At 41.0% G+C, this 19,746-nt stretch overlaps 1 protein-coding gene across 1 annotated transcript; it reads left to right on the forward strand.

The window, feature by feature from the left end:
• The first annotated feature begins 1,188 nt into the window (after nucleotides 1-1,188).
• Nucleotides 1,189-16,956, forward strand: LOC129846926 (sialoadhesin-like). Its single transcript, XM_055914740.1, has 7 exons — nucleotides 1,189-1,204; nucleotides 13,239-13,574; nucleotides 13,831-14,043; nucleotides 14,760-15,086; nucleotides 15,410-15,664; nucleotides 16,311-16,574; nucleotides 16,783-16,956. Exons 1-7 carry the CDS (start codon nucleotides 1,189-1,191, stop codon nucleotides 16,875-16,877), a joined length of 1,506 nt encoding a protein of 501 aa, XP_055770715.1. The 3' UTR covers nucleotides 16,878-16,956.
• The last annotated feature ends 2,790 nt before the right edge of the window (nucleotides 16,957-19,746 follow it).

Consider the following 19,746-nt stretch of genomic DNA (forward strand, 5'->3'; position numbering starts at 1 on the left):
GAAAATTTTGCTAATGTAGAAATACAAAAAACTGCAATATCACATTTACATAAATATTCAGAGCCTTTAACCTCACTAGGGTAGGCGGCAGCATTCGGAATTTTGGATGAAAAGCGTGCCAAAGTAAATTGCCTGCTACTCAGGTCTAGAAGCTGGGATACACATATAATTAGAAAACATTCAAAAGTTTCCAAAACTGTTAAAATAATGTCTGTGAGTATAACAGAACTGATATGGCAGGCGAAAACCTGAGGAAAATCCATCCAAGAAGTGCCATTATTTTGAAATGTCTGTTTTCCATTGAAAGCCTATCCACCATACAAAGACCTATGATGCAGTTCACAATCTCTATGCCTTCTACAACATGTGGCCAGTCTTTAGGCATTGTTTCAGGCTTTTACTCTGAAAAATGAGGGAGAAACAGCACTTTGAATGAGTGGACATTGGACATTTCCAGACATGAAGCCAGCGCGTGGCCGGGAGCGTGCCTTTCTTGTTTCTCCTTTTCTACTGATGAAGCTTTTGTTTGGTTGAAATATTATCAATTATTTATGACAAAAACAACTTGAGGATTGATTATAAACATCGTTTGACATGTTTCTACGAACCTTTATGATACTTTTTTGATTTTTCGTCTGTCTTTTGTGACCGCGCTTTGTTCCAATGGAATACTGAACAAAACGCACCAGCAAAACTGAGCTTTTTGGACATAAAGAGGGACATTATCGAACAAAACGAACATTTATTGTGTAACATGGAGTCTTCGGAGGGCAACCATATGAAGATCATCAAAGGTAAATGATACATTTTAACACTATTTCTGACTTTTGTTACTCCTCTTCTTGGCTGCTAACTGTTTGTAATGATTTGTCTGCTGGACGCTGTTCTCAGATCATCGCATGGTTTGCTTTCACCATAAAGCCTTTTTGAAATTGGACACAGCGGTTGGATTAACAATAAATGTATCTTTAAGCTGGTGTATAACATTTGTATCTTTTATGTATGTTTATTATGAGAATTTCTGTTTTGTTGAGATTCACGCTCTGCAATTTCACCGGATGTTGTTTGAGACAGTGTTTTACTGAACAAAACGCACCAGCAAAACTGAGGTTTTTGGATATAAATAGGGACATGATCGAACAAAACAAACATTTATTGGGTAACTGGGAGTTTTGTGAATGTAACCATATGAAGATCATCAAAGGTAAGTGATTCATTTTATCTCTATTTCTGACTTGTGTTACTCGTCTACTTGGCTGGTTACTGTTTGTAATGATTTGTCTGCTGGGCGCTGTTCTCAGATAATCGCATGGTTTGCTTTCGCCGTAAAGTCTTTTTGAAATCTGACACCGTGGTTGAATTAACAAGAAGTTTATCTTTAAACCAATTTATAACACTTGTATGTTTCAGTAATTTTTATAATGAGTATTTCTGTTTTTGAATTTGGAGCTCTGCAATTTCACTGGATGTTGGCCGAGTGGGATGCTAGCGTCCCACCCCCTCTAGAGGTTAATCAGAACTTTGTCGAAGCACCTTTGGCAGCGAATACAGCCTTGAGTTGTCTTGGGTATGATGCTACAAGCTTGGCACACATGTATTTAGGGAGTTTCTCCCATTCTTATCTGCAGATCCTCTCAAGCTTGGTCATGTTGGATGGGGAGTGTCGCTGCACAGATATTTTCAGGTCTGGGCTCTAGCTGGGCCACTCAAGGACATTCAGAGATTTCTCCCGAAAGCCACTCCTGCGTTGTCTTGGCTGTGTGCTTAGGGTCCTTGTCCTATTGGAAGGTTGAACCTTCACCCCAGTCTGAGGTCCTGAGCCCTCTGGAGCTGGTTTTCATCAAGGATCTCTCTGTACTTTTCTCCGTTCATCTTTCCCTCTATCCTGACTAGTCTCCCAGTCCCTGCCGCTGAAAAACATCCCCACAGCATGATGCTGCCACCACCGTGCTTCACCGTAGGGATGGTGCCAGGTTTCCTTCAGACGTGACGCTTGGCATTCAGGCCAAAGAGTTTCATCTTGATTTCATCAGACCAGATAATCTTGTTTCTCATGGTCTGAGATTCTTTAGGTGCCTTTTGGCAAACTCCATGCAAGCTTTCATGTGCCATTTACTGAGGAGTGGCTTCCGTCTGGCCACTCTACCATAAAGGCCTGATTGGTGGAGTGCTGCAGAGTTGGCTGTCCTTCTGGAACGCTCTCCCATCTCCACAGAGGACCTCTGGAGCTCTGTCAGAGTCACCATCGGGTTCTTGGTCACCTCGCTGACCATGGACCTTCTCCCCCGATTGATCAGTTTTGCCAGGCGGCCAGCTCTAGGAACAGTCTTGATGGTTCCAAACAACTTCTATTTAAGAATGATGGAGGCCACTGTGTTCTTGGACCTTCAAAACTGCAGAAATGTTTTGGTACCCTTCCCCAGATCTGTGCCTTAGTACAATCCTGTCTCTGAGTTCTAGAGACAATTCCATCGACCTCATGATTTTTGCTGGATCCGCCCACATCTTCACCACTGGTTCTGCCACTGGTTCTGCCACAAACGACTGGTTGGATAGGATGTCTTGCATCCAATCACCACCCCCAGCAGAGGCAGAAGGCGGGCCATCAATCAACCAGGAGGAAGTAAGACCAACAGTAGAGGTTGTTTGGGTTAAATTGATGCAAGGTTTAAACTTAGAGAACGCATAGGCATAGTCGCTGATAATATATTCACAGAGACAGCTTGCCGCATTCGCTGACAAGAATAGAAATGTAACCGAGCGTTAATTAAGGCTGACTTGGTCCCCAAGAGAGTATTAAAAGAAGCATGCTTTCCAGAAAAAGGTGTGGTAGTGCTACTTGACTTATCACTGAACTCGTGATACTTCAAACTATCATCAACCTGAAAGGTAATATCTGGCTTTCATACTCTAGAACAATTGTATCTCTTGACTTCTGATTTATGAATGAGACATACTGAGTCAATTACCACATACACTCCTCGCGCTAAATATATCCACCAAGTTGGAGTGGATGAATAGCGCAGGTGGGGTTATGGAGGGTATTGTTCTCGAACCGTCTCTTCACTAATTAGTAAATCATAGTGCGACTTCTAGTAGGAGAAACAGATACATATCTGACTTTCGTACTCTAGAACAATTGTATCTTTTGACCGCTGGTTTTTGGACGAGACCTACTGAGTCAAGTACACCGTACACTCTCAGTGGTGTTACACAGGGTCTTGATCTATGATAGCAGTCTCGTTACTAATCAGAAAACAATATACAAAAAAAGAAAAAGGTCATGGTACAACTTCTAGCAGGAGGAACAGATAATGAAGTGATTGGCTAAACCGGTAGAGCAATTGTGAGTTGAAGAACATACTCTCTGGGGACCAACCAGGTCGACCTACGCTAAGGTAATTAACTGCTTGTTGTAATACATAGATAAGGCATTAAGAGTTCAAGTGCATTGATGATTATTGATGTTTTATTGAAAGGACGTAAAGAAACTGTAATGACGTGTACAACTGTGTGCTTTGCAATCATTGAATAAAAAGTAGAAACTAGGTCTAAAGCCCTATGGGAGAAAACGCCTCTGACACTCACAAATCTAGGGAATTAAGTCTAGTTTCTACACAAAAGACCATATAATGGTTTGGACAGAATAATCATTTTATTGTAACAAGTATCCTCTATATTAATATTCAAGTAGTATTAGTCGACGGAAATAGACTATAAATCGTAACTAAGTCATAGCTTGCGTGAGCCTAGATATAAGAGCATACAAAGGGAAAGTGAAAGTAAAATGAGAAGGTACTTTAAGTCTGATTAATATTATCTAAGATCCCGAAAAACGCCTAACGGCACCACAATAAGGCTAATCTCCGAATAAAGGGCAGGATACATATCCAGGTCAGTACGGCGGACCTGTGAGTCACCTGTTAGCCGGGTGACATAAGAACTTGAGTGAGACGAATTGTGTCACTCTCGACGGGGGTACCTCAACGGTCTTATAGCAAAATCCCGCGACACCAGTCAATTGAATTTACCACAGGTGGACTCCAATCAAGCTGTAGAAACATCTCAAGGATGATTTATAGAAACAAGATGCAGCTGAGTTCAATTTTGGGTCTCTAAGAAAATTGTCTGAATACTTATCTAAAGATATTTCTGTTTTTTATTTTTAATAAATTTGCAAACCTTTCTAAAAACCCTTTATTTGTTTTTTGTGATTATGTGGATAGTGTGGTTGATTGAGAATACATTTTTATTTAATCAATTTTAGAAGAGGGCTGTAATGTAACAAAATTTGAAAAAGTCAGGGGGTCTGAATACTTTCCGAATGCAGTTTATATAATTATGCATTTTTTTATGTTATGTTTCTGAAACAATCATCAAACTTGTGAGACTTTTGCCTCAACGTCCAGGAAAGAGTTCTGCTTGATGCAATGTTTCTTAATGCTTTTATCAAATCCTTTTTTGTAAACTGTGTTTTGATTTTTTTTTAAATATACTTTTAACAATAAACTTCATTGTCATTGTTTTTACCTTGTTATAACAGTATCTTCAGTGGAGAGAAAATGGAAAGCCTTCAAAATCACACCTCTTGTACTTTACATTACATATAGTAACTATAAATAAGACATTTACATTAGTTTGTAGAGCAATAGTGGTTAATCCACCTTCATCACCATCATCATGTCTGTACAAAATATACACAGACACTTTCAGAAGGAGCAATGTCCAGCAACTAGACACACAACCAGTTACATTAAATAGTATTATCTAATGTAGCATGTTATCCATGTACAGTCAAAAAAAATTGACTTTTACCTCCCAATTTCGTGCTATCCAATTGGTAGTTACAGTATTGTCTCATCACTGCAACTCCCATACGGACTCGGGAGAGGCGAAGGTCAAGAGCCACACATCCTCCAAAACATAACCCAACCAAGTCCCGCTGAACCTGGAAGCCAGCCACACCAATGTGTCGGAGGAAACACCGTGCACCCGTGGCCCGCCACAGCGCGATGGAACAAGGACATCCTTGCCGACCAAATTCTCCCCTAACCTGGAAGACGCTGGGCCAGTTACCCGCCGCCCGCTGGGTCTCCCGGTCGCGGCCGGCTACAACAGAGTCTGGACTCGAACCAGGATCTCTAGTGGTACAACTAGTAACTGTGATGCAGTGCCTTAGACCACTGCACAACTCAGGAGGCCTGGACCAAGTTGCTCCTGATGTGTTTAATGATGATTTACTTTGTATTGGTGTCAGACATTATTCCACATTTTATATTACGTAATACCATAGTGTTCAGTGTCATGATATTGCTTGTTTTATTATTTTAAAAATCATTATTACATATTTAGATACATTAAAGATTTTAACATTTGCAGTTTTTACAGTGTGGTTCAGTGTCAATACAGGATAAACATCATATCAGCATCATGTAGTAAATCATTTAAAAAATTTACAACAAATACATGAATGAACTATTAATACATTGATTCATGACTATTTCCACTGATATTATTTCTTGTATTTCTGCCTATTGGACACATGACGGAACCATTGAACCACGTAGCCAATGAGTGTCTAGGCTAAAGGCTAGTCAGACCTGCTACATTACTGTCAGGAGATACACTGTCATAGATCAACACCCAGCACTGTTCATCACCACACACACACACACACACACACACACACACACACACACACACACACACACACACACACACACACACACACACACACACACACACACACACACACACACACAGACAGGCAGTGTTAATACTAATGTAAAATGACAATCTGTCTGTATCCTCTCAGCATGCGGGGGAGCTGAGTGTACAAATGACTTACTGTTTTATTATGTCAATCAGTTGTATTAATTCATAATAAAATACAGTTTAATTAAATCATATGTGGTGTCATTATTAATGTAATGTCATTATTCAGAAAGGCTATGTATAACGGTGTTCTAAAAACCAAATACAGTTTTAGCAACATGTTTGGGGAATGAACACCACCCCCACCAGAACTAGTGTTTCTCAAACCTCTCAGGAGGGACCCATCTATCCACTCTCCATATTGTAGCCACCAATGAAGAAATACAAGTAGCCTATGACATATAAGACAGACATTTCTTGTAAAGTCTCTCTCTCTCCTCATGAAGATGTTCACACCTTTCTTAAAGCCCTTCACCGACATGCTGGTTGCCAGGAAGAGGCATCATGAAGACAGGAAGCTAGCTCTGCAGCACCTTTCAGCCCCTCAGTACATCTAGTTGCTGTCAACCACAGAACTCACACCCTTCTGTTTCATTCTCTTCTTGGGCAGTAAGCTCACCTCCCCTCTCTCTCCTCACGCTGTAAGTACGCTTGATGATGTCTATCTTTTCATTATCATCTGTTTCTAGTCATCAAACTTCTGCCTAGCCTGACAATTCAAATTTCTGCAGGGCTTGACTATTCAAACTTCTGACAATATTTTGATGTTGTTGTTTTGTTTGTCTGTTAACCTAGATATACATAATGTAGACCTACACACAGTGTGTTTGTCTGTTAACCTAGACATACATAATGTAGACATACACACAGTTTGTTTGTCTGTTTGCCTAGACATACATAATGTAGACCTACATACAGTTTGTTTGTCTGTTAACCTAGACATACATAATGTAGACCTACATACAGTTTGTTTGTCTGTTAGCCTAGACATACATAATGTAGACCTACATAGAACATTTGAGTGTGAATTATGCTTTGCATGTGAATCTATGCGTAAGATATTTGGATGGTGTTTCATGTATTTGGGTTAATATTTTACATGCATTTTTAAGTGCAGAAAAACACTGTATTTTGTGACAGCATGGGCTGCGCCATTGAGGGCTGTCTCCATTTTAAAGTAGTTCATTTCCTCTTTTTTGTCTTCGGTGAGTTTAATGACGTGGTTTCAAGTATAAGACTTGTGCATGCTATTTTGAGGCCTCTGAGAGCAATAGATTGTTGGGGAGACTTTTTTGTAAGAGTGAAAGTAGGAGTAAGAGTGATTGAGTTGATACTTCATAAGAGCTCTAGGAGTAGTATTAACATGAGACACAGTGATGGTGGGTTGTGTTTAGGAGTAGTATTAACATGAGACACAGTGATGGTGGGTTGTGTTTAGGAGTAGTATTAACATGAGACACAGTGATGGTGGGTTGTGTTTAGGAGTAGTATTAACATGAGACACAGTGATGGTGGGTTGTGTTTAGGAGTAGTATTAACATGAGACACAGTGATGGTGGGTTGTGTTTAGGAGTAGTATTAACATGAGACACAGTGATGGTGGGTTGTGTTTAGGAGTAGTATTAACATGAGACACAGTGATGGTGGGTTGTGTTTAGGAGTAGTATTAACATGAGACACAGTGATGGTGGGTTGTGTTTAGGAGTAGTATTAACATGAGACACAGTGATGGTGGGTTGTGTTTTGGAGTAGTATTAACATGAGACACAGTGATGGTGGGTTGTGTTTAGGAGTAGTATTAACATGAGACACAGTGATGGTGGGTTGTGTTTAGGAGTAGTATTAACATGAGACACAGTGATGGTGGGTTGTGTTTAGGAGTAGTATTAACATGAGACACATTGATGGTGGGTTGTGTTTAGGAGTAGTATTAACATGAGACACAGTGATGGTGGGTTGTGTTTAGGAGTAGTATTGTTTAGGAGTAGTATTGTTGTGTTTAGGAGTAGTATACAGAGTGTGAAGGTGAACGGAAAGGCTCTGGAGCAACGAACCGCCCTTGCTGTCTCTGCCAGGCCGGTTCCCCTCTCTCCACTGGGATTCTCTGCCTCTAACCCTGTTACAGGGGCTGAGTCACTGGCTTGCTGGTGCTCTTTCATGCCGTCCCTAGGAGGGGTGCGTCACTTGAGTGGGTTGAGTTACTGACGTGATCTTCCTGTCTGGGTTGGCGCCCCCCCTTGGTTTGTGCTGTGGTGGAGACCTTTGTGGGCTATACTCGGCCTTGTCTCAGGATTTAAAGTTGGTGGTTGAGGATATCCCTCTAGTGGTGCGGGGGCTGTGCTTTGGCAAAGTGGGTGGGGTTATATCCTTCCTGTTTGGCCCTGTCCGGGGGTTTCTTCGGATGGGGCCACAGTGTCTCCTGACCGCTCCTGTCTCAGCCTCCAGTATTTATGCTGCAGTAGTTTATGTGTCGGGGGGCTAGGGTCAGTTGGTTACCTGGAGTACTTCTCCTGTCTTATCCAGTGTCCTGTGTGAATTTAAGTATGCTCTCTCTAATTCTCTCGTTCTCTCTTTCTCTCTGAGAACCTGAGCCCTAGGACCATACGTCAGGACTACCGGGCATGATGACACCTTGCTGTCCCCAGTCCGCCTGGCCTTGCTGCTATTCCAGTTTCAACTGTTCTGCCTGCGGTTACGGAACCCCTACCTGTCCCAGACCTGCTGTTTTCAACTCTTAATGATCGGCTATGAAAAGCCAACTGAGATTTATTCCTGATTATTATTTGACCATGCTTGTCATTTATGAACATTTTGAAAATCTTGGCTCTCTCTAATTTTCTCCTTCTCTCTTTCTTTCTCTCGGAGGACCTGGGCCCTAGGACCATGCGTCGGGACTGCCGCCCGTGGTGACTCCTTGCTGTCCCCAGTCCGCCTGGCCTTGCTGCTATTCCAGTTTCAGCTGTTCTGCCTGCGGTTATGGAACCACCACCTGTCCCAGACCTGTTGTTTTTCAACTCTTGATGATCGGCTATGAAAAGCCAACTGAAAATTATTAATGATTATTATTTGACCATGCTTGTCACTTATGAACATTTTTGAACATCTTGGCATAGTTCTGTTATAATCTCCACCCGGCACAGCCAGAAGAGGACTGGCCACCCCTCATAGCCTGGTTCCTCTCTAGGTTTCTTCCTAGGTTTTGGCCTTTCTAGGGAGTTTTTCCTAGCCACCGTGCTTCTACACCTGCATTACTAGCTGTTTGGGGTTTTAGGCTGGGTTTCTGTACAGCACTTTGAGATATTAGCTGATGTACGAAGGGCTATATAAAATAAAATTGATTGATTGATTGATTGAGTATTAACATGCGACACAGTGATGGTGGGTTGTGTTTAGGAGTAGTATTAACATGAGACACAGTGATGGTGGGTTGTGTTTAGGAATAGTATTAACATGAGACAGTGATGGTGGGTTGTGTTTAGGAGTAGTATTAACATGAGACAGTGATGGTGGGTTGTGTTTAGGAGTAGTATTAACATGAGACACAGTGATGGTGGGTTGTGTTTAGGAATAGTATTAACATGAGACAGTGATGGTGGGTTGTGTTTAGGAGTAGTATTAACATGAGACACAGTGATGGTGGGTTGTGTTTAGGAGTAGTATTAACATGAGACACAGTGATGGTGGGCTGTGTTTAGGAGTAGTATTAACATGAGACACAGTGATGGTGGGTTGTGTTTAGGAGTAGTATTAACATGAGACACAGTGATGGTGGGTTGTGTTTAGGAGTAGTATTAACATGAGACACAGTGATGGTGGGTTGTGTTTAGGAGTAGTATTAACATGAGACAGTGATGGTGGGTTGTGTTTAGGAGTAGTATTAACATGAGACACAGTGATGGTGGGTTGTGTTTAGGAGTAGTATTAACATGAGACAGTGATGGTGGGTTGTGTTTAGGAATAGTATTAACATGAGACAGTGATGGTGGATGTGTTTAGGAGTAGTATTAACATGAGACACAGTGATGGTGGGTTGTGTTTAGGAGTAGTATTAACATGAGACACAGTGATGGTGGGTTGTGTTTAGGAGTAGTATTAACATGAGACACAGTGATGGTGGGCTGTGTTTAGGAGTAGTATTAACATGAGACACAGTGATGGTGGGTTGTGTTTAGGAGTAGTATTAACATGAGACACAGTGATGGTGGGTTGTGTTTAGGAGTAGTATTAACATGAGACACAGTGATGGTGGGTTGTGTTTAGGAGTAGTATTAACATGAGACAGTGATGGTGGGTTGTGTTTAGGAATAGTATTAACATGAGACAGTGATGGTGGATGTGTTTAGGAGTAGTATTAACATGAGACACAGTGATGGTGGGTTGTGTTTAGGAGTAGTATTAACATGAGACACAGTGATGGTGGGTTGTGTTTAGGAGTAGTATTAACATGAGACACAGTGATGGTGGGCTGTGTTTAGGAGTAGTATTAACATGAGACACAGTGATGGTGGGTTGTGTTTAGGAGTAGTATTAACATGAGACACAGTGATGGTGGGTTGTGTTTAGGAGTAGTATTAACATGAGACACAGTGATGGTGGGTTGTGTTTAGGAGTAGTATTAACATGAGACAGTGATGGTGGGTTGTGTTTAGGAGTAGTATTAACATGAGACACAGTGATGGTGGGTTGTGTTTAGGAGTAGTATTAACATGAGACAGTGATGGTGGGTTGTGTTTAGGAATAGTATTAACATGAGACAGTGATGGTGGATGTGTTTAGGAGTAGTATTAACATGAGACACAGTGATGGTGGGTTGTGTTTAGGAGTAGTATTAACATGAGACACAGTGATGGTGGGTTGTGTTTAGGAGTAGTATTAACATGAGACACAGTCATGGTGGGTTGTGTTTAGGAGTAGTATTAACATGAGACACAGTGATGGTGGGTTGTGGTTTTGTTGGTTTAGATGCACACACTGACTGTCAGTTTCCTGTTCTGCTTTTCTGTCTGTCCTCTGACAGGCCTCCTGAATCATATCAGAAATCTATATATGCACATTAGACTATACAGAACATGTTCCTCTGTAGCTCAGTTGGTAGAACATGGCACCTGCAACGTTATGGGTTTGGTTCCCGTGACCACCCATATCTTAAACAAATGCACAAAGACTGTACATTGCTTTTGACAACTAAATGGCATTATTTATGGACAGCAGACTACAATAGACCACACGGTCAGTACATCAGGCTATGGTGATGTTCAATCATGCCTCTCCTTGATTCAGCTACTACCAGTACTGTACAACAGAGGAGCCAGGTATATAGGAGGATGGACTCATTATAATGGTTGGAATGACGGGAACACCATTCATTTTATTCCTATTACTTCCCAAATGAATGAGGACATCATGAGGAATGGAGGCTGCAGTAATGTTGAGATGCCAGTAGGTAGACCTCTAGTCTAGAACATTGCAGTAATGTTGAGATGCCAGTAGGAAGAGCTCTAGTCTAGAACACTGCAGTAATGTTGAGATGCCAGTAGGAAGAGCTCTAGTCTAGAACACTGCAGTAATGTTGAGATGCTGGTAAGGAGAGCTCTATTCTAGACCACTGCAGTAATGTTGAGATGCCAGTAGGGAGAGCTCTAGTCTAGAACACTGCAGTAATGTTGAGATGCCAATAGGGAGAGCTCTAGTCTGGAACACTGCAGTAATGTTGCGATGCCAGTAGGGAGAGCTCTAGTCTAGAACACCACAGTAATGTTGAGATGCCAGTAGGGAGAGCTCTAGTCTACAACACTGCAGTAATGTTGAGATGTCAGTAGGGAGAGCTCTAGTCTACAACACTGCAGTAATGTTGAGATGCCAGTAGGGAGAACTCTAGTCTAGAACACTGGAACCTTCAGTACCACTTTGATGCAGATGATGAGGAGTGATGGTCATGGGTTTTAAATGGAATTGGTTCTTATTGAATGACATCATTGAACTTTGACCTGTATATACAGAACTCAGAAGGGTAAGGTAGGTCATTAAAATGTTAACGTTATAAATAGTATTGTCAACACATTGTTTACATGGTTCTGTATGTAGTATAAAGATCACATTGGAAATTGACAACAAAAAATATATAAAATAAATATATGCCCAGACTTGTCTTTTTCACAATTTCTGTTCAAATACAGTAACAGCCCTTTTCTGGCGTGTTGGTCTGGTTGTCGTGGATGTTGATGTCTAAACAGGAAGTACAGTTCTGCATCAGCTACTTGTGTTCTGACTGCTTTTATAATGTTTCAACACTTACTTCTTGTTTTCACTCACTCCAGTAAGTTGATTCACTGTATCCTCTCCCTTTCACTTCACTCTGTAAGTACTGTTGACAATATCACTACCAGTCAGTTGACTCACTGTACAAGACCTCTCCCCTTCACTTCACTCTATCAGTACTGTTGACAATATCACTACCAGTCAGTTGACTCACTGTACAAGACCTCTCCCCTTCACTTCACTCCGTAAGTACTGTTGACAATATCTTGACAATATCTTGAAATATAGTTTCTGGTTATTTGTATTTAGTCATAAGTCATGTACTTGAGGGTAATGTATCATTTACTTCTTGTTATGTTTTGAGCTGTGTTTTGGTTGTTACATCAGGGCCAGTATTCATAAAGTGTCTCCCCTGGTGTGTGTGTGTGTGTGTGTGTGTGTGTGTGTGTGTGTGTGTGTGTGTGTGTGTGTGTGTGTGTGTGTGTGTGTGTGTGTGTGTGTGTGTGTGTGTGTGTGTGTGTGTGTGTGTGCGTGCGTGCGTGCGTGCGTGCGTGCGTGCGTGCGTGCGTGCGTGCGTGCGTGCGTGCGTGCGTGCGTGTGTGTGTGTCTGTGTCTGTGTTTGTGAGTCACTTGCTGTTTATCCTCACAGCTTTAGGGTAGAAGCTACAGTATATTGAACCTGGTGGTCAGTCTTTAGGCTGCTGTACAGCTTGACGGACCGTAGAGGATTGAACATTTATCCTCCTATATTTGGGGTTCTGAGAATAAAACAGCTTCACAACAATCAATGTAGAAATATGTGTTTACAGTTCTACAGATCTGTTCAATAAGTGATTGTTGTTGATATAATGATGATGATGCATGTTGTATTTCACCAGCTGGTGAGTTGTTGTTTATGTTTCGAAGACTGCAGGGTGGGAGATGCAACAATGGCTTTGAGAAAAGCAGGAAGTGTGTTGGTCTTTCTCTGGTCTGTGGCAGGTATGGTCTCATTCATAACTGTTTTAGTTGCCCTGTGTTTCTATTTACAAACATGTCTAAAGGTCAAGAGTCAAAATGTTATTCTGTGGTTCTGTTTGGCGTATCTACTTCACTTTATATAGTTGTCTTTCACTCCTCATTGAGAGATGCTTATCTGTGGTTTCCATTCACACTCAACTCAGCAACTATGGCAACAAAATGTGGACCAACAATACTGTTAGTGAGAGCCATTTTTGCATAAGTTTCATTTAATAAATGTTGTGTTGTGTGACTGTGTGTTTCAGTGGTACTGGGTCAGGATGGCTGGAGTGTGACTTACACCACTCAGAGAATCTGTGCTTTGAAGGGCTCAACAGTGAAGCTGTCCTGCTCTTACACATATCCCAGAGGTCATAAAGTCACATCAACATTCTGGTTCACTAATATGGAGACTGAAGATATAGGTCAGGACCCAGAGAATACAGGTCGTCTGGAGTATCATGGGGATAAGAAGAAAGACTGTACCCTGAGAATCACAGACCTGAGAGAGAGAGACTCAGCTACCTACTGGTTCAGATTATTAACAGATCAGAAAGGAGGGACATTTACTGGCAAACTTGGAGTGACTTTGTCTGTCACAGGTACAGTTACATTCAATATAGTTAAACTGTTGGATTCCATTTAGTTCAGGAAAAAAAAAAGGTACAGTAAAAAAGTGTTTTTGTATGTATTAGTTCTGTTGTAGTTCTGTTGTAGTTCTGTTGTAGTTCTGTTGTAGTTCTGTTGTAGTTCTGTTGTATGTATTATAGTCTGTATAACATAGGATTTCTTCCATCTTTGTACTAGAGTGATAAGTCAGTGATAAAGCGATTTACAGTGATATTGTTTTTTCTCCAGGTCTTCAGGTGAAGGTGACTGGTGAACATCAGGATAAGACACTGACTTGTATCACCACCTTTACTCTGACTGACAACCCCACCTACATCTGGTACAAGAACGGACACAAAGTAAAGGAGGACACTTCCAGCCTGTACTCAGACTACTTTAGTGATGCAGACAGTTACTCCTGTGCTGTAAAAGGCCATGAGGATCTCCACTCTCCTGCAGTGTGTAAGTGTGGACTTTTACATACAACATTTGTTTCAGGTTGTCAGACAATCATTATTTAATTTGCTGTGAATGTGACGTCCACTTCTGCTTTAGTTCCGTATGCTTTGCCACGCAGTGTTGAACGAGCTTCAAGATATATAATCAAATTCATGAAAATGCAGTCAATGGATGAATTTACTTCTACCAGATACCTTTCATTACGTTTTTGCACTTGTACAGAATTGCACTACTTCTTTGAGCACTGAAGACCCATGAAAAAATAACTACCAAAGTTTAAAAACTACAAAGCTGAGGGGATAGTCACTTCCTGGTTACTTTCACAGCATATGATTTAAACATTGTTGATTTTTTTTTTTCATTGATATTTGGAGGTGGGGTGCCCCGATTGGCGTCACTCATTAGTCAGTATGTGTTACAACTGTGCTGGCATGTGGGGTTTTATTTTGTTTGCCTCTTCTTGGGCAAATGTTGTGGGCGCTCATGTCTTTTTGGTTCCAGTTGTTGTTGATAGTCAATTTTCAATGGACACCCCCACGAGTGTCTTTCAGAACCCACTGGTCTCATTTTTGTCTTTGTCAGTGACTCTTTTATTAATTCCCACTTTTGTTTTGGTTACATGTTAGGTTTTCTTGCTGAGGAACGTAACAGCATAAGTGTATACAGTAGATATTGTAATTAAGAATTTTATAAAGGTGTTATATTGTCTTGTATTTCAGGTCAGAAGTGTTGGAGTGTGACTTACACCCATCAGAAGATCTGTGCCTTGAAGGGGTCAACAGTGAACATATCCTGCTCTTACACATATCCCAGTTATCATGAGATCAAAAAAGCTTTCTGGTTTACTAAATGGTCTGGTATGGATGCTGAAGATCTGAGCTCAGTGCCAGGGTATGAGGGTCATATAGAGTACCTTGGGGATAAGAAGAGTGACTCTACCCTGAGAATCACAGACCTGAGATTGAGTGACTCTGCTGGGTACATGTTCAGATTCATAACATCTGGAGGAAACGCTGCAGGCTCACCTGTCTCCCTGACTGTCACAGGTAACCTGTCACTCATCTCACATCTATGACACATATCTAGATAGATGTAATGTGAGTGGGGTTTTGTATGTATGCTAATGAGAATGTTGTGTTTTAATCTGTTTTATTGATTCTATAGAACCCAGGACTTCCTGGAAAACAGTGTACATTTTTACAGACTTGACTGTCCTGTCTAAATATATCAAATTAATGACATTAATTACCTTATTTAAGGGCAGTCATACAGACACGGCAGTGTTATGTAACAAAAAAAAAAGAAATAATATTTCTCATAAGAGGACATATATAGGAGGAGAATAATGATTTGGTTCCTTTTACTCTAGATGTTGTGTTGAAGATGGATCCTACATCTGTGTCAGAGGGGGAGAGAGTCACACTGACATGTAGAACCAACTGTACACTGGACCCCATCACAGCCTACAGTTGGTATAAGAATGGACAGCCTATACCAAACAGCAACACCTACTCTCCTGTCTATAGCCTATTCTCAGTCAGCAGTGAGGATACAGGCAGATACTCCTGTGCTGTAGAAGGCCATGAGGATCTCCCCTCTACTGAAGAGACTCTCACTGTCACATGTAAGTACATTGGGGGTTTAGATGTCCAGTTTGATATACTGATCATGTTGATACTTGGGAATAGATTGTTTTCCACATAAATATATCTATCAATCAATATTTTAGTGTGTAACATCCTGTCACTCCCTGACCATAGAGAGCCCTCGGTTCTCTATGGTGTTTAGGTCAGAGCGTGACTAGGGGGGTGTTCTAGTCATTTATTTTCTATGTGGCTGGTTTGTATGGTTCCCAATTAGAGGCAGCTGGTAATCGTTGCCTCTAATTGGGGATCATATTTAGGAAGCCCTTTCTCCCACCTGCTTTGTGGGATATTGTTTTTGAGTGAGTGCATGTTGCACCTCAGTACTGCACGGTCGTTGTTTGTTTCTTGGTTTATTTTAAGTTTCACTAAAAATAAAGATGTGGAACTCCAATCACGCTGCGCCTTGGTCCGTCTCTCCACACGATCCATTTCTCTCCACACGTGACTCATCCATTTCCCTGAATGTGCTTTACCACAATGTCATCATTATTTTTTGTGATTCTGTTTCAGATTTTCTTTTGCTCTGAATTAATAATTTATTATAATTTATAAATTATTTCAAACTCAACCGTAAAATGTAAACACAAATGTTGCTATAAATAAATACAATGTATTTTACACCAGATCATCCAAGGAACACCTCAGTGTCAGTCAGTCCCTCTGGTGAAATAGTGGAGGGCAGTTCAGTGACTCTGACCTGCAGCAGTGATGCCAACCCACCTGTGGACAAATACACCTGGTACAAGAAGAACGTAGCCTCAGCAAAAGCATCAGGACAGAGTTATAACATCACTAACATCAGCTCTGAGGACAGAGGAGAATATTACTGTGAGGCCCAGAATGGAAGAGGATCTATGAACTCTACAGCTCTGATGATCATTGTAGCAGGTCAAGTTACATCTTCAATACTTTAATACAAAACTACATGTTTTAAGCTAATTTTGATCGTTATACTTTGTCTTATTACACCTTAGTTTATAACTATACATTGGGTTATAAGATCCCTTAACAAGTATTGTATTAATGTCCTTTATATACATTATTTTTAGTTTATTATATAATGCCATGTACTCATATAATCTATGTTATATTCTAGGGAAACAAACATCAGTTGTGACTGCAGCTGTAGGAATCATAGTGGTTGTTCTGGTTCTCATACTCTGTCTCTCTGGACTCATGTGGTTCAGATGAATTAAAATGCATATTTTTATGCTGTTTATTATTTAAATGTAGCACTCTGATTTGTTGTTAACTTCATTAATTCATTAATTTATTTATTCATTATTAATGTGCAAAACAGGAAGAAGTCCTCCAAATCCCCCTCTGTCACAAGAGATACAGCAGACGTTGGACAGGTGAGTGTTAGAATCAGAAGATGACCCGTGATGACTGTGTATTCTTTGTGGGACATTTCCACTCCTCATGTTGTCTGTCCTCTCTCTCCATCAGGGAGACTCTAGTCCAGTGTATGACAACATCTCAGTCATGGCCATAACCTCTACTGCAGCACAGACAGCAGCCACAGACGACCAGGATGATGTTCACTACGCCAGCGTCCACTTCTCTCGCTCCAAAAACCAGGAAGTGCCTCTGTACTCCACCGTCCAGCTGCATCAACCACAGAAACAGTACCAAGATGTCCAATACGCTGCTGTGACATTCAACCTCCCCAGTTCTGCCACCCAGTGAGCAGATTCTGCCATTACAACAACATGGAGTCAATACTAGAACATTGTGAACACACAGCATTAAAGGAGAAGTTTGTTTGTTTACAACCAAATCTGGATGGGGTGGGGTGGCGGTTGGAAAGTTGAATCTCATTTACTGTATTTCTACACAATTAAAATGAGTATTTGGAAAACAGCAAAAACAAGCAAAAATGTCCCCGGCCATTATGACCTTGGCTAATGTGGGTTAATTCACTTCAGTCCATCTACCAATAGATAGCCTATTAGCTATTCAGTTGTAATGTTATACACCTGGAAGGGAGGAAATATGGGAATGATTCACACTGACACACTAATCACAGAAGAAACAGAAACGTGTGACATTTTTAGAACTGTGTTGTTTGCTTGTTGATAGTATTATAATGTAGGACTATAGGGAAGATAGGTGCTGTGGAGATGTTCATATTGAAACATATCTTTATATATATATAGCTACAGTATATGGGGAAGATAGGTGCTGTGGAGATGTTCATATTGAAACATTTATTATTTTTTATGTTCCTAAAGTGTTTGATTAGATCAGTACAGAGTTTTATCAGGGGACCCCACATGGGCCCCGACTCCAGTTTCCTCTTTCTCTCTCTCTATGTCTCCTCTACTTCCACCTGCATGCATTGCAGGCTGCCTCTCCACCGAGTGCCACATCACTGTCTCTCAGTATTCTACTCTCTGTAAAGGACTTAGTAGTGTATGGTTTGCTCCTGCTGAGGTAGGCTCTGTTTAACGTTAGCTTCTTACTTCATCCTTCTAGCTGGCTAAGTAAAACTAACCAGACCCCTTCAATGTTACTGCAATAGAAGTGTCTGCTGACAGCTATCCTCCAATCTGACTGACTGACATACAGTATGAATCAATAAGAGACTATATACCAGCTGTGCACTCATTCTCTGAGAGTGATTTATTTTGTTTGGGGGGATGTCTGTAGACACGGCAGGAGTCACGGGATGGTTTTTAAAAAAAAAGCATTTTGTCTCGCAACATACTGTCAGCAGAGAAACCTGCGAGCTGGGGTATTTAGTTTCATGTCGCCCTCGGCCTGTGCCGCAAGAAGGGGAATTAGATACTAATGGGGAATGTGCTGCAAAAAGCAAATCAGGGAGGCAGATCCAGGGGAAGCAGGCAAACATAACGAACAAACCACAGTTAATGATTCCACTTGTTCACAAAGAGGCAGGAGCGATTAGTCAGATCAAGAATATAAGATTTGATCAATGCTGAAAGCAATATTTAGATGTTGATCCGTAATTCATTTTCTTTATTGTGTTCAGTATTTGTATTAGGCTAAAACTAATATTATTTTCAAATTAGAAATAAGTGAACGAGGTCCGAACGTCTGTGTCCTCATAGTTAGGGCCATGTGCTCATTGGAGGATTAGACAATGATGATGTCATCAATAATGCATATTCTGCATTAAGGTAATTCATGCCTCGACACCAGAAACAGGACGAGGATGTGCAATAAGCTGCTGTGAAATTTAACCTCCCACTGATGCCACCCGGTGACCATATTCTGGAATAAGGTCAATAATGTGCTACTGCTTATTGTAAGAGATGTAATCAATATGCAAATCAGTTGACCCCTAGTGACCACTAGTGATGTCATTTCCTTAATCTACCAACCCAACAATGGACATCTCAAGACAATTACTATAACCTAGTAGAAAGAGGAGGAAGGGAAGCTAAGTTACACAACAGTACATTTTGGTAGACAGAAGGTGCTCTTTGGTAAAAGGGGTGAATTGGTCATCAAAAAGAAAGGAGGACCAAGGCACTCTTCATATAATTAATTAAAATGCCTTTATTTGTAAGGCATGTTCAACAGAAACCCTGACGAAGGCCATGCAGCCGACACATGTCGTTTTAAAAAAAACTTTGTTTCTATTGAACATGCCATACAATTAAAGGCATTTTAATTAATTATATGAAGAGTGCCTTGGTCCTTTTTTCTTTTTTAATTACTATGACCTGTCTAAATGTGAGAGTGATGTGATGGTTTTTATGAACTGTTCTCTCTGCCTTCCAAATGGTACGCAGGTTTTGGGACGCAGGTTTTGTTTCATTTCTGTTTCTCTCTCTTCAGACCCGCAGCAGCACAAGCAGCTGAAGAGGACCCCTCTGTGCTCTACAGTACAGTCATCAAACCCAGAACCAAGAAGACCTGAACACAACAAACCCAGAACCAAGAAGACCTGAACACAACAAACCCAGAACCAAGAAGACCTGAACACAACAAACCAGAACCAAGAAGACCTGAACACAACAAACCGAGAACCAAGAAGACCTGAACACAACAAACCCAGAACCAAGAAGACCTGAACACAACAAACCCAGAA

Source organism: Salvelinus fontinalis, unplaced genomic scaffold, assembly GCF_029448725.1.
Source record: "Salvelinus fontinalis isolate EN_2023a unplaced genomic scaffold, ASM2944872v1 scaffold_0650, whole genome shotgun sequence".
Taxonomy (NCBI): domain Eukaryota; kingdom Metazoa; phylum Chordata; class Actinopteri; order Salmoniformes; family Salmonidae; genus Salvelinus; species Salvelinus fontinalis.